Here is a 15,251-nt window from a genome sequence, read left to right as displayed (position 1 = left end):
ATGACCTTGCCTAAAACCTTGCCTACTGCCTAAAACTCCATCTTGCTGCTTCAGTGTTTTAGTCACCTTTGCTAGATGAATTTGCTGAATCTGATTCTGTTTCTCTCTCGCTTCAGTGACCAACGATACATTGCTGTATGGCAGCAGTGAAGAGGATCTTAGTGGCAATCGAAAAACAAGAGCCCTGACCCATAGAGCGTACTCAGACATCATCAGATCAGAACTACAGGTACTTTTTCAAAGGGTTATATCATGAAAAACGATGTTCTTGCTTCTCTTCCCAGTACAATCAGACTCTTTATGGGAAAACGGTGCACTATGTAGTATTTTTGCAGTAAAATATGTTCTTACAATATCCCTAATGTTTCCAACAATTTGTAAATTGTGAGAAAATTGCTATTTTAACCAAGGAGCCGGGACATCTGAGGGATCGCCTGTCAATTGCATCATATCTGCATTACCCTTGGTTTTCGGTATTATTTGGCAGAAATGCTTTACTCTTAGCAGTGTGCAACAAGTGTCACAGCAGCTGCTGAGCGAAAGCACAGAGTAACGTCATAACATCATTTAAATGTATCATTTAAACACACTTAAATGTATCTAATATGATAAACAAAGCTGCTTTACCTCATACTCGTGACCAGAAAAGCAGAGATTGCGCCGGCTACTGTCCCGTCATAATAAAAGTCCCGTTACGTGAGAGGCAAGTGTTTGCCACAATCTCTCCAGCGGCCTTGCTCAGCTCTACAACACTCAGCCCTGCTCTGCTTCATACTACGCTAACGCTAATAATCACATCCATGAACATGATTTCTCCCAGAGTCCAATCCCGATTCTTTTCCACCGACTGTGAGGTGAAGACCACATGTCCCAAGATTCTGAGCTCAAACCTGGAGTCATCAAACTGTGCCTTTATTTTGAATAGACGCCTTCTAGCAGACGGAAACAATTACATAGTGCATGTTTAATCAGATATCATCACAATGTCAGAACCAAAAGCACATTAACATAAGACTGTATGTGTTTTCATATAAAATTAGTGGTTAGTTTTCATGTGTAAAGAAATATACTACTGTTCAACAGTTTGGGGTCGGTAATTTTAAATGTTTCTGAAAAAAGTCTCTAATGCTCAACAAGGCATCATTTATCAAAAATACAGTAATATTGTGAAATGTTAAAGGCAGGGTTCATACGGTTAATGAATAACCTGTAAAAGTCATGGAATTTAAAAAATTTCTAGGCCTGGAAAAGTTTTGGAAAAACAAATAAACCAGAAGGTTTTGGAAAAGTCATGGAAATGTATTTCAAAATATGTATGTAATAGAAGATATGTTTAAGTGATAATATTGGTTAAACAAACTTTGTAAACATACTCTGTACCCTCGATCCACCCGACTGCTGCATTCCATCAGAGTTCCTTTTTCAGTGTTGAGCATTACAACCAATCGCACACATTTCTGTCGAGCATGATGGTCAATCAGAAGCGTTCAGATTAGTCATCGCTGAAACCAAGGGTTGTGTTCAGTGCGTACTATTTGTCTGAATTCTGACTGAAACTCGCAAATTCTCCCGTCATCATAAACAACAAAGTGCAGATTGGATGCAAGAGATTGTCGCAGTATCGTCAGCTATTGTGATTTTAACGGGAGTGTTTGTGAGAGCGTTAAACTTGCGCTAGACCTATAGAAGTTATAGATAGACTTACAATCAGTCACATTTTCTGCTCCCTTTCTGTATAACGTTAGTTTATTCCGGTTAATATAATTTATTCATCATGCTGGTAAGATCATATGAATTTTCTAAAGCATAAAAAACATTAACATAATTCGTAAATGGTTGTAAGATTAATTTATCTGTGTAGAAAGAATATATGACATGCAGTTTCCCCAAACACAAAAACTTTTTATGTATCTATTAATCGAGGATATTAATAATCCTTACAATATCAAGAGCATCACCTTACAATAATGACTGTAAAGAGTTAATTCATTTTATCATTTGAGTAATCTTAAAAAGCCGGTGTAAACATTTATGCTATTTCAGATGCAGCTTCTGTTCCACCTTTGCAGTGTAAAGATGGCTTTTCTAAATGATAACAGTCTATATAGTATCTTGATTGATTTAAAGGGGTACTTTAGCGCTGGGAAGATGAATTTGTAATATCGTCAATTTGCGTCATCGGAGGAATTTTTCCAGAAATAAATTGCATAAATCTCTTGTCTCAGGGGCTATGAGGGAGGGAAGCAAAATCATTTGAATATACTCCAGGGTTTCTACTGATACAAAGCCATATGCTAATCGCTGAAGTAACCCTTTAAGTAATAGGTTAAATTTAAGTATTTTGACAAATAACAATACAGGTAAACATTAAAAGCTGCACTTATAAATGTTGCAATTTTGTATTCCAAACGTTTGTCTCTGACACTGCCACCTTGTAAAGTTACTCAGTGTTACTGGACACTTATTTACTTATTTATCATTGTTGCCTCCCATTGATGTGTGTTAATTCATTGATAGGCTCAAAAAATCTTTTTTATTTTGTATTAAACCACATTGTTGGATAATTAATTAGTTAAAGATATGCTGTGATTTGACATTTGAACATGGATTTTTCTTATTTGACATGTATACACAGACATTTCAAGGACGCTTAGGTCATGAATATTTGGCTAAATGTCATGGAAATTTATTGGTAAAAATGTGTATGAACCCTGTAAAGGGATAGTTCACCCAAAAATTTAAATATGATGTATATCTGCTTACCCCCAGGGCATCCAAGATGTAGGTGTGTTTGTTTCTTCAGTAGAATTACTACAATGAAGTAGGCATAGATCTTCGTAGAGTTGTTTGCTGGGCTTGGTTACAATAAAAGCTGTTTTTGGACTAACAAGAACGTTTTCAATTCTGAAACTTACAGGATATTCTTACAGTATGATGATCTCTTATATGTCAAAAGCTCAAGAACAATGTTATTTCTCAGTTCTTGACCCCTTTAAGTTCCTGTTGATCCCGATGACAATTTCCATTTATTTTCTTCTCCACAGATGTCTTCCCGAGGCCCATCCCCGCTCCTGGTCTCTCCTCCATGTCTACAGAGGGAACTGGACTCCAGGTGAGCGAGAGGTTGTATTAATAACAGTACACTGATGATAGCAGAGTCTAAGAGGCCCCAGCGGGGCGCTCTACTTCAAGGCAGTAGGGATCAGAAGGCATCCTTGGGAGAAGGACCATTTTGCTGCAAACTCGCTGTCCTAATCGTTCACCCAAGCTAATGTGATTTTTGTCACCTCTATCTCTCTTCCTTGCACTCCATCCTATCCTTCTCTGGCCCAGCTGTCGCAGTATACAGCCCTCCATGGAGACCTCGATGGTATCCATTGGCGATATGGGCTTTTACAGCAGACAATGGCAAGTGGAGTGTGTGTGTTTGTGCTTGTTTAAGAGGCTTTCTAATGTAGCGGTGGCTTTTTGTTGTGATGTCATTGCCATAAGCCACACACACGCCGTTTCTCATCGATCTAGTCTAGGATGACTGAGGATTTCTTGTGATATTCCGATTGGACCTCTGGTGTATGTAATTAGATTAAGACATCATGTACCTTTTTTCTACATCAGTGTTTCTATATGTATTCAGGAGTGTTTTTTATTATATTTTTTTGTATTTGTTGTTTTTTGCAGTATTTGATTAACTATACAAATTATTTGCATTTTTTCTTAAATGTAATTTCTCTGAAATTAAACATTTTTTGATTTAAAAAAAAGAAAGAAAAAAAACAAGGCAAAAGCTATGTAAAAACTGCAATTGGATTTATTTTCATATTTGGCTTTTCAATTTAATAATGTAGTCTTACATTGAGATTCCAAATGTCAAATCATTAATCTCATTTTAAATTTAAATTTGACTGATGTCCTTGTCTCTTTGAGAATAGCTTTAATTGTCATTTTGGTGCTCAATTTGCTTTGGAAATTTAAATGGCAAATCAGTTTTCATTTTTATAATTTTCAAAAGTTTTAATAGGGGCAGGTTTTAGGCTACATATAAAGCAAGTTTCTAATGTTTTTGGTTCTAGGCCTTCTAATTTCAGTCTTTTTTTGTTTAAACCATGTGTACTATATGTGCTTCCAGACAGTGTAGACATTTGTTTAGTCCATGATGTAACATGAACCAATGAGCTGCGCTTAGTCGTAAGCACAATAATCTAAGCATAGCTTGTTTAATATAATTGTTAATGGTTTTATTTTCAGGTCAATGCAGCGGATGCTGTCCACCAGCTTGGAAGAGCTCCAAAGTGGAAGCTTACAGATGGTACGAAAACCTGAATCATTTTGGTCGAAATAAATGTGATTCTTTAGCTTCTTGTGGCCAACTAACTCATCTCATTAACAAAATGCTTTTTGGATGAATGTCTCAGCTCAACTCTAATCTCTTTAATGCTTGACTTACATTACCACTAGTGCTTTGTTGTATGTTTTAGCATACAGTGTGACTCAACTGAGTGTATGTTTGTGTTTGTGCTGTTGGTTTTTCTTAAGCATGTAGTGGGCCGACCAGTAGAGGCTGTTTTAGAGGTACTGCCAGCTAACATAAACCAATAAAACTAAAGCAAACACAACAACATAACCACAACAATAGCCTTTGCTCTTTGCTCATGCATTAATTAACATCACATATGCTTTTCTTTTTGTTAACCTGGCTTATTTGATAAAAATGCTTATTAACTTACACCTGATATCCTCCTATATCATTCTAATAAAATGTGTATTTATTTATTTATTATAGTTTGTATTCTTTTTTTGTAATTATCAATTTATATGGTTAATATAATTAATATACTCATATTGTAGCAATATAAAAATCTTAAGATCAAGATATCGCTAAGATAAATGCATTTATTCTGCAGAACCGATATAATCCAGAAAATAACAAATACCAGACGCTCCCAGGCAAGTTTAGTCGTCCAGAGCAGAATGGAGGGAGACTGCCACCATCTTCCCCGCTACAGCTGTCTCCTGATGAAAGTGAAGACAGTGAATTCAACCTAAGTAAGCAATCGTCTCACAGCACCCAGAATTCCTTGTCAAGATCATTTGTCACATGGGCTGTGTCTGAAAGCAAATATAAGTGTGCAGTTTGTACTATTTTCTGCTAATTTTCATAAATAAAATAATTAATTTGTTTAATAAATATACTTTCATTAAAATATGTTCATGTAAAATATATTCTAGAAATACATAAACTAAATCTAACAATGTCTTGTCAACAAGTGGAAAAGTGAGCCAGCTCTTTATTATTTTTCTTTTAGCCCCACCTTTCACCCCAAATATAATACTTGTACATATTCTTGTTATTGGAAAAACTGTTGGTTTAATTACCTTGAACAAAACTGAAAATCATTAAGACATTTGTCACCACATACATGAAATAATTTTAAATATCATCATCATCATCATCATCAAAGGGTCACAATAATCATAAATAAGCTTTCTATTGATGTATGGTGATAGAACAATATTTGGCCGAGATACAACTATTTGAAAATCTGGAATCTGAGGGTGCAAAAAAAAATAGAAGAAATAGAAGAAAATCGCTTTTAAAACTGTCCAAATTAAGTCCTTAGCAATGCATATTACTACTATAATATTTTTTGATATATATTTATGGTAGGAAATTTACAAAATATCTTCATGGAACATGATCTTTAATTAATATCCTAATGATTTTTGGTATAAAAGAAAAATTGACCATTTTGACCCATAAAATGTATGGTTGGCTGTTGCCACAAATAATCCCGTGCGACATTGTGGCATATAGATACATCTTATATATATACACCTTTTAATGTAAATAATGACACATAACGCTAAAAATGTTTTGTTTATATAATCAGAACTGACCATGGACCATTTGTAAAATTGTTATTATTCTCTTATAGAAAAACATACATGTGAAATGCCATTGCTTTGAAAGAGTTGTTTAAAATGCAGTCTCAAAAGGATAGTTCAACTAAAAAACTACAAATCATATACGTGTGTGTGTAATGTCTGTCTGTCCCTGGATTTCTCTTTTATACCATGACCTTTGGCTTTAATTAACACTGTGTAAACTCAATGGTTTTTGACCGTGCTTGTTTGCTCTTCCATTTTCTGAGCTCAGCAGACTGTATTCTTACTACTTTTATGCTCTAAGCTTTTCGAACATAACAGCTTTTTTACACTGTGGTGTCTTTGCATGGGCTTCTGTGTATCTTCTCTTTACTCTTTCTCTCTGACTAATCCATCTCTCGGCTGTGTGGCTGTCTCCGCACACGTTTTCCCCTCTCTCACTCCGTGCGAAGATCGCTGCCGAAGCGCCAGCGCACCAGCTTTAGGTATTGTCCTCTCAATCTCACGTTAGCGTACGACCACAGAGCACACTCTTGCTGTGTCATATTGGATTTAACCTAAGCTCTCCTATCCTGATTCTTTAAAACTGAAAGCAGAGGGGGGGTTCTCTCTCTCTCTCTCTCTCTCTCTCTCTCTCTCTCTCTCTCTCTCTCTCTCTCTCTCTCTCTCTCTCTCTCTCTCTCTCTCTCTCTCTCTCTCTCTCTCTCTCTCTCTCTCTCTCTCTCTCCTCTTAAAGATTAGACTTCTGAGCCTTGCTGCTTTGCTTTGAGTTTAAACTGGTGCCATGTGATGCAAATATAATGTACTCTATATGGAAAAAGGAATAAGGAAAAATCTATTTAGGTGTCCTATATAGAAGTCTCATGCTAAAAGCCAGGAACGCTTATGAGCGTTTACCCTGCTTTGGTTTGGCTATTATTAAAAGTCTTTATTTATTTGAGGACTCTCAAACTTAAAATACCTCTAACGTTCTCCAAAGAGGACCATTTGAACAGTTATACATTTTACATACAGTGTAGTTTTACATCAAGCCTGCATTTATTTATTTATTTATATTGTTTGAAATATTATTACAATTTTAAATAATGTTTTTAGTATAATTCTAAACTCAGATTAGATTTGCTGCCGCTAGGGTGCGTCTAGATTTCTAGGCTAGGATTGATCTGCTTTTAAATTATATAAGACAGTGGTTATCTAAATTTTAATGAATTGGCATATTTAAAAAGAAAAAAAAATCTATTTTCTTTATTTTCATCAGCAGCATAGGCCATTTTATACAATTATTATTCTACATTTTTGTAATCTGAGCTTTTATGCATATCTACTGGTGCATTGGTTTAAGTGCCTTACCCTTCTTGAGTCGTCAGTTTGCAAAAATATGCCATTTTTTTGTATTTTAATAGCCATAGAAGAAAACACTTAAAACAGCATTGTGATGTTAGTCTTTGTTTTCTTTCCTCTGTTCTCTTGCATGGCTAATATTTGGCGCAGGGCAGCGGGGAAAGCATGATCGGTTTGTGGTTGGTGGGTCCAGCTAGAATGTGTATTCAGTCCAATAGTGAACCTATAAAAACATAGAAACACATACACCTATCAGAACAAGTGGATTACTTCCTGTTCGCAGGAAAGACGGAGAAGACCGATGACTCAACCTTGTCTGACCTTTCACCAATGTCGTCTGGAGTGGAATCAGGTCAGCAGTCCCCTGTTTCACCAGAGCACAAGAAGAACCAGAAAGGCATCCGGAAGCTGTGGGGAAAGTGAGTATTTGCTGTTTTATTAAAGACATCATTTGAGAAGCATCATGGAGTTACGTTCCATAATGTGAAATCATTTTTGAAATTGGTGTAGGAAAAAAGTTCAAAAGTGTCCGGTGACTATTGTTTCGTCACACCTTTTTTTCCTCTGCTTCACAGGATCAGGAGAACCCAGTCTGGCAGTCTTCCTGCTGACGGTTCTGATTCCGACTTCAAGAGAGGGGGTTTCAGAGCCACAGCTGGCCCACGACTCACCTGTCTGGGCATTGGTTCTTCAGCACGGTATCTCAGCACCTCCAATCAAATCTGTTCTGAGACATATGCAAGCACCTTCATTCCTCCTTCTCATATTCTGCATTTGTGTTCTGCAGTGACATGAACGCCCCCTTCTCGAAATGGTCATGTGATCAGGTGTGCGCATGGATGGAGGACTTTGGCCTGGGTCAGTACGTGAATATGGCCAGACAGTGGGTGACCAGTGGTCAGACTCTAATCTCTGCCTCCTCGCAGGACATGGAAAAGGTGAGAGATATTTCAGATTTCAGAACGTTTGAAAAACTTTGGGATAAGGAGATAACATATTAAGACCTGTGGCTTACATGAATAATGTCCAGGTTTTGACAATCTAATATCCTCTTGCAACACCTGGCGGTTCCTGTAAAATGATTTGGCTACGCCTCTCGCTTCAGGTCGTTGTGGTGCCACTCAAATTCTGGTTTGGTTCTACCTGTCAGGGTTGCATTAACCTCTGTTCACGCCAGTAATGCTGCGTGACTTACTAATTTGTTCTGCCATCAAACACACTCAATTAAATTTTTGCCTTTACAAGACTTTACAATTCCTTAATTGGACAACTAAAAATCTTAAGTCTTTGATATTTGTAGCCATTGTCAAAGAAACAATATGCTTTCGCAACCATCTTGATTTCTGAGTTGATTTTCACATTTAGGAGCTGGGAATTAAACATCCACTACACAGGAAGAAGCTCCAGCTGGCTCTGCGCTCATTCAACACCAAAGTCACAGAGAAATCTTCTGAACTCGACCATATCTGGGTCACACGTATGTACCGTTGAACCATTCTTAAGAGACAAATGCAGAACATTTTCATTATTCTTTTTTTTGCGGCACGTATGGAAGACTTGAAGTGCTGCTTAAAAATAAAATGAACAAATTAATGAACAAAATAAATAGTCTATATACATAATATAAATTATTTTTGTATTATTATTGTGAATATGTAAAGCATTTACAAATGGCTTTATTAACTACATTTTAAAACAATAAAATAAATATTTGTAATTATTTTTTGTCATTTTGAAAAGTGATTTATTAGCATATTTTTTGTGAATTAATAAAATGATAATTGATTACTTCATTTTTATTTCTAGGTGACCCTTCTAGTACACAATACATAGATATTTTAGGAATGACAGTTTTATATATTTGTGTTATTTCTGCACAGGATGGCTGGATGATATCGGATTACCGCAATACAAAGACCAGTTTAATGAGGGACGTGTGGACGGTAGATTGCTGCAGTATTTGACCGTGGTAAATATCTTTGTTAACCTTTAGTGGGAAATAATGTATGCTATCAAATGAGATAAATATTGGTCCTTACGTTTCATTTTCAGAATGATCTGCTCTTCCTGAAAGTCACCAGTCAACTGCATCATCTCAGCATCAAGTGTGCTATCCATGTCCTACATGTAAACAAATTCAACCCCAACTGCCTCAAAAGAAGACCTGGAGATGAGGTGTGGATGAAATAAACAGAAACAAAGAGAGGGCAATCCTCTTCTACACTTCCAGGACTGATAATGCACATCATGGATACGCTAATTTATGTTGTTTTGACAGAATAAGACATCCCCATCTGAGGTTGTCCAGTGGTCCAATCACCGTGTGATGGAATGGCTCAGATCAGTTGACCTGGCAGAATACGCCCCCAACCTGAGAGGCAGCGGAGTGCATGGAGGACTTATAGTGAGTAACTCAAATCAAAGTTGATCCTGCTACTCCTTAAAGGTGAAGTATGTCGTTTCTACAACACTAGTGGCACCAAGCTGAATTCCACCTTTCGCGGGCCATGTCTCCCCCAACTCAAACATCATAAACACAGCTCATACGGGTCCTTGTGGAGACATGTCTTAGGCCCCGACCACACGGAGACGCGTTTAGCTGTATACGTATAAATTTTGTACCGTATCAGCGTTTCGTCCAAACGGATCCGTCGTTTTAGAAGCATGATTTCGATATTTTCTGGAACCGGGTGCCAAAGTGGGTAAATCTGAAAACGATCATCTTCCCTTTTCGTGTGTACAGCGAATCCGTATATTTTCTGAAACAGTGATGTCATCACAATACGTCCAGCACGGTGAAGAGTTAAGGGATAAAGCTATGGGCACTGGGCATGCGCACCTCAATATCGCGTCATTTAATTACCGTATCTGCATTATTGTAAGGGTATGTTTTGGGTTGGGGTAGGTGTAGGCATTAATAAAACACATCTGTTAAGTAGCAAATGTATTTATTGTTATTTTATTGTGAGATTGTGCCTCACCTCCGACCACTGCTATACCCCTTCTAGCCACAACTCTTCTTCTCTGTTTTTAGTGTATTTCTGTGGCAGAATTACAGCGACATACACTGGCCTGGAATGCAAACTACATCGTTTTTAGTCCGTTTTCGTAATCTCATGTGGACGCAGATATTTCTTGAAACGAGGAACAAAAAAGATTGGATTGGGAAAGCGCTGGCTTCGTGTGGTCGGGGCCTTAAACAAGTGAAAGTAGACTAATTTCAATAAAAGTACATATGAAACATAGCAACACAGCTAAAAGTATTAAGCGGAGTAAGCAATTGAGTAGGCTAACACTGTCTAGAGTGAACTTGAGCGTCTCGCTTATAATATGTAGTGCATTGCATAGCAATTCCCCATTAATTTTGACGTGTTCATTACCCCTTTAATCTATGAAGGTCTAAATGCAGTGAATTTTGGATTGCACTTCTGTACCCAGACTCACACTATTGGTTGGGCTGGAAAGAGATTGACAAATCTGAGCGGACCGCTCTCAATGTTTTGATGGTCCCTGGGAGGCTCAATGTGCTCACTTTTGGAGATGATAAACCTATTAATGGCATACTAGTCTACTAATTTACCACAAAAAAAAGCTTACTTTACCTTAAACAAAAGATTATGGGCTTCTTCCACTTAAAAAACAATAAAAAACCAGCCATCCAGAAAATCACAGCAAATGCATATAAAAACACAAAGTACTGAGAGCATCTTTGAACCTTCCTTAGCAACCCCATAGTAACACCCTAGAACATGCTCCACTAAAAACACCTTAGAAACCCCCATAGCAATGCCCTGAGCAACCCCCTAGCAAAAACCAGTCAGAACTTCATAACATAACTTCATAGAAACTCCCTAGAAACCATCAGGAAATGCCCTAGCAATTATCTAGAATGACCTAAAAATCCCTTGCAACAAGCCTAAAACGACTCAAAACACCTTAGCAACACCATAGCAACGCCTCAAGCAACACCCTAGCAAAAAACAGTCAGAACTTCATAACTTCATCGAAACTCCCTAGAAACCATCAGGAAATGCCTTAGAAAATACATCACAACACACCAAAAACCACTCAAAACACCTTAGCACATTCATAGTAAAACACTGAAAAGCACTCAGCACACTATATTTGGGATATTTAGTTCATGTATTTCTTGCTTCAGATTATGATATTGATAAAAATTCCAAATAACACTTTTTTTTTTTTTTTTTTGCACCAGATCTTGGAGCCTCGTTTTAACTCGGATACACTTGCGATGCTGCTGAACATCCCTCCTCAGAAGACTCTGTTGAGGAGGCACCTGGCCACTAATTTCAACACGCTGGTGGGCTCTCAGGCTCAACAAGAGAAACAAGAGTTCCTGGAATCATCAGGCTACACGCCGCTGAACACCACCGCCAAAGTCCGGGTAAGAGAGTGCAGCTCACATTCGCTGACCACATCTTTAGAAACACGTTAATCCCTGCCAACCGCACACCTCAGATTGAAGATGGAAGCGCTTACCCATGTAAATAAACGGACCCCTGCTTCAGCAGCCCGATTCGTGTTTAAGCTCAGCTGAGGCAGCACATGTGTTTTGACACTTAGATTTTGCTTAGGCCATCTATACAGAATGTGCTGAGCGAATGGTCCTACAGTATGTAACATACTTACAAAGCACAATGAAGCTTTAGACCAAACATTTAGTTCACCCAGCGTCATTTAAGCAGTTGAGCCAACCGTTCATTTTTCATTATAAGTGAAAGAATGTGTTTTTAAGAGAAATTATTTCTGGAAGGATGACGTGACATAAAAGAGTGTCTTATTGTTCTAGTCCCTTACCTGATAGTATTATGAATCTTTTACAAAATATTGAAACTTATCAGTTGTAGACATCCAGCCCGATTCAATTAATTATGGAATTTAATTTATGAATTAATTAAAGTTAGTTGGAACATTTTTATAATTATTATTTTTCTTTTCCACCTAATTTAATTTATATTGATAAAACATGTTATAGACACACATTTTTGAACTTGTATTAACAATTTAACTATGCAACTTTTGATCTTAATAAATATTAACAAGATTATTTATAAATGCTGTAGTAATATTTTTTTATCTTATGTAAACAAATAAAACAATTTCAGAAATTTTACACTATCTTTATATTATACACTTTTGTATAAATAAAAAATAAAACAAACTTTAAAAAAACAAAATATTTTACATGATACAAGTACATTTTGTGCATCATAACAAAATGGAAATTAATTTAACTTGAGATTTAATTTATTAAATGATCTGTGTTTTTAGAGATTAACCTTCAGTGAGCATCAGATGATTGCACAGTTTAAAAAGTTAAAATAAAGGAATTGTGTATGCATAATTGAATATGAAATCTCAGCCGATATTATAATTTTAAAAAGATCTTCTGATATCCCCTGATACACTGTTGTTATTCCCTATTATTCATGCTGTTGTTTTCTGTGTATTTTTGTTCCTCAGCCACGTAAAATAGGTTTCTCCAGTTTTGGCCATCGTAAGAAGCGTGCTGACGACTCCACAGACTACATCTGCCCTCTGGATGCATCCCAAGCCCAGGCCCTGCTCAACGGGGCCAACCGGCCCTACAGCGGCTTCAGGGGCCTGAGCCCTATCTTCGACAGGGATCCAGAGAGGCGGGAGCAGGTGGGAGCTCTACAGATCTGACGCTTGCAGCCAATAACCCTCCACCCATATCCCACAAAACCACGGCAACCTCCCAACGACACCCTCTGTTCAGTGCCATTTTATAACACCTCAGCATCCTTCATTGATGGACACTAGACAGCAGTGTGGACAGTGCGGAAAGACTTGGATCCAAGGGTTTAGTACTTCATCTCATGAGGGAAACAGGGTTTAGTCGAAGGCTTTTCCCAGAATAGTGCCACTTCACTTGTGATGGACAGTCAGATACGTTCGACTCTATATCATTTTTTTGTGAATCGTAAAAAATGTATTGAGATCTAAAAAGTATTCCATTTTTGTAACCCAACACCTACTGTTTCAAAAGACAGTGTGTACTATCTTGTGCAATATTTGCATATTTTAGAGAGTTATTTAATGGTTTATTTATGGTGAATTTTTAAGAGGCATACAGACTACTACTTAAATGCTCAGAAGCAGCCGCACATTTTGATTAATCTGATGTTATTTTCATACAATAAAATGCACAAGAGTATTTTTATAGGTAGATATGTTGCCTCTTCAGTTGAAGATAGACTAATGCTATATAATATATATATATATATATATATATATATATATATATATATATATATATATATATAAAATCCAAAATATTGTTACATAATCAATAAACCTCCTTGATCACAGTGATATTGTGTTTTTTTTTTTTACCCTTTATAATTTTCCTTTTAAAAATGTTCCTTGATAGATATTTTATTGGCTCTATGCAATTTCAAATATTAATTGCTGTGCAAAATGTTTTTACCCACAATCTTTGCAAAAAGACATCAACATGCATGATTTACAAACATTGAGCATTAACCTGCTGTCATCCATGCTTATTGCCACAAACACAGCCATTTTCACAATGTGGAGGAGTGCATGCTGGGAAAGGATTTTTATGCACTTGTCCAGGTACATTTTAATATACATTTCTATGCATTCACATTATTTGCACTTCATTACCACCCATTGCTTCCGCTTAATATTCCATCTATTAATAAAAACTTAAATATTTGTGTTTGTGTAAAACCGCAAGATGAAAATAAGCGTATATTATTATAGGTTGAAATATTTGATGGATATCTTGACATTTCAGATTCTGTGCACTAAAGGATCCGGGATGCAGATCGAGGCCTTATCCAGGGGAATTAACAACCTCACAGTAAGTTGACACCAACACTGCAGTTTTTTTTTAACTCTGCAGTATCTATTAACCAATTATTGTTCTAACAGATACTATAGTGTTATATTTAGGAAATCTTTATAAAAACATTAAGCAGTTAAGCAATGTGTATTACTAAAAATATAATTCAGTATAAAACTAAACTCAAATATAGACTCATCGTTCCAATGAAACTTTATTATTAAAGAAAAATTATATGTATATATATTTTTTTATTTACATGCACCATTACAATTTCCAGTAAAAAAAATATTTAACTACATATTTTTTTAACACTGCCGAGACACAAATTGCAAAACTAATCTACTGATACACTTTATAACTAAATGAAAGTCACATTAAAACTTTATTTTGACATGTTTCTAACTCTTACCCTGCAATTGACGGAATTTTCCAGCAATCCGTGCTTTCACTGTTATAAACAGTATCTGCCATCTAAACCATAAACAGTATCTGCAAAGTTACAGCGCTGAAAGTTCAATGCAAACGGAGATATTGTCATGGAAAGTTATGGCAGTTTATTGCCTACAAAAACGGCCGGTTTGGACTACAACAAGCTTCTTTTCGGGGTTGGTGACATCATAAACCCTTGCTATTAATATAAACACTGCCCATGCGAACACGCACCAAAGTTGGCGAGGCCGTGGCGGAGTCATTACGGAAGAGAGAGAGAGTTACAGACATGCCATCAAAACTGTTATTTTCACGACTTCTGTGTTAACTTCCTCGGGACCCTGGACTTCGGGAGCAATGGTTACAATATGTGTTTAATTCAGTTCCTGCTGATTACAATGCAAATTTAGTCATCTGTGCGGCACATTTCACGGAAGACAGCTTCAAGAATCTTCACGCGTTCAATACTGGATTTGCTCAAAGGCTCATACTAAAAGATGAAGCAGTTCCCTCATTAAAGGCAGAAGCTGCTGTTTATGGGCCTAAACCTATAAGTACATGTCTTTTAAATGTGTAGTTTATGTGTGTGTTTTGGTTGCATCAAGACCAACGCGGTTTGGCTACGCTAGGAAGTTAAAGGGGGGGTGAAATGCTGTTTCATGCATACTGATCTTTTTACACTGTTAAAGACTTGGAATCCCATACTAAACATAGACAAAGTTTCAAAAGTTAAGGTGGACGT

At 36.7% G+C, this 15,251-nt stretch overlaps 1 protein-coding gene across 10 annotated transcripts in view; it reads left to right on the top strand.

The window, feature by feature from the left end:
- The window catches only part of ppfibp2b (PPFIA binding protein 2b), a 68,209-nt gene that overhangs the window by 48,900 nt on the left and 4,058 nt on the right, over positions 1-15,251 (top strand). For 6 of the 10 annotated variants that reach the window (XM_067436286.1, XM_067436284.1, XM_067436278.1 and 3 more), the window contains 16 exons: positions 117-229; positions 3,045-3,112; positions 3,334-3,408; positions 4,246-4,306; positions 4,534-4,569; positions 4,902-5,043; positions 7,508-7,643; positions 7,800-7,922; positions 8,012-8,162; positions 8,590-8,701; positions 9,105-9,193; positions 9,277-9,399; positions 9,503-9,628; positions 11,441-11,629; positions 12,709-12,891; positions 14,030-14,095. In XM_067436286.1, the coding sequence (XP_067292387.1) occupies positions 117-229; positions 3,045-3,112; positions 3,334-3,408; positions 4,246-4,306; positions 4,534-4,569; positions 4,902-5,043; positions 7,508-7,643; positions 7,800-7,922; positions 8,012-8,162; positions 8,590-8,701; positions 9,105-9,193; positions 9,277-9,399; positions 9,503-9,628; positions 11,441-11,629; positions 12,709-12,891; positions 14,030-14,095 (1,793 nt within the window). The remainder of the gene's footprint in view (positions 1-116; positions 230-3,044; positions 3,113-3,333; positions 3,409-4,245; positions 4,307-4,533; positions 4,570-4,901; positions 5,044-7,507; positions 7,644-7,799; positions 7,923-8,011; positions 8,163-8,589; positions 8,702-9,104; positions 9,194-9,276; positions 9,400-9,502; positions 9,629-11,440; positions 11,630-12,708; positions 12,892-14,029; positions 14,096-15,251) is intronic. The other 4 variants (XM_067436281.1, XM_067436283.1, XM_067436280.1 and 1 more) reach the window with 3 other exon arrangements.

This window comes from Pseudorasbora parva, chromosome 25, assembly GCF_024679245.1.
Source record: "Pseudorasbora parva isolate DD20220531a chromosome 25, ASM2467924v1, whole genome shotgun sequence".
NCBI lineage: Eukaryota > Metazoa > Chordata > Actinopteri > Cypriniformes > Gobionidae > Pseudorasbora > Pseudorasbora parva.
Note: the sequence above shows the minus strand (reverse complement) of the source record. Positions and strands in the feature narration are given on the sequence as shown.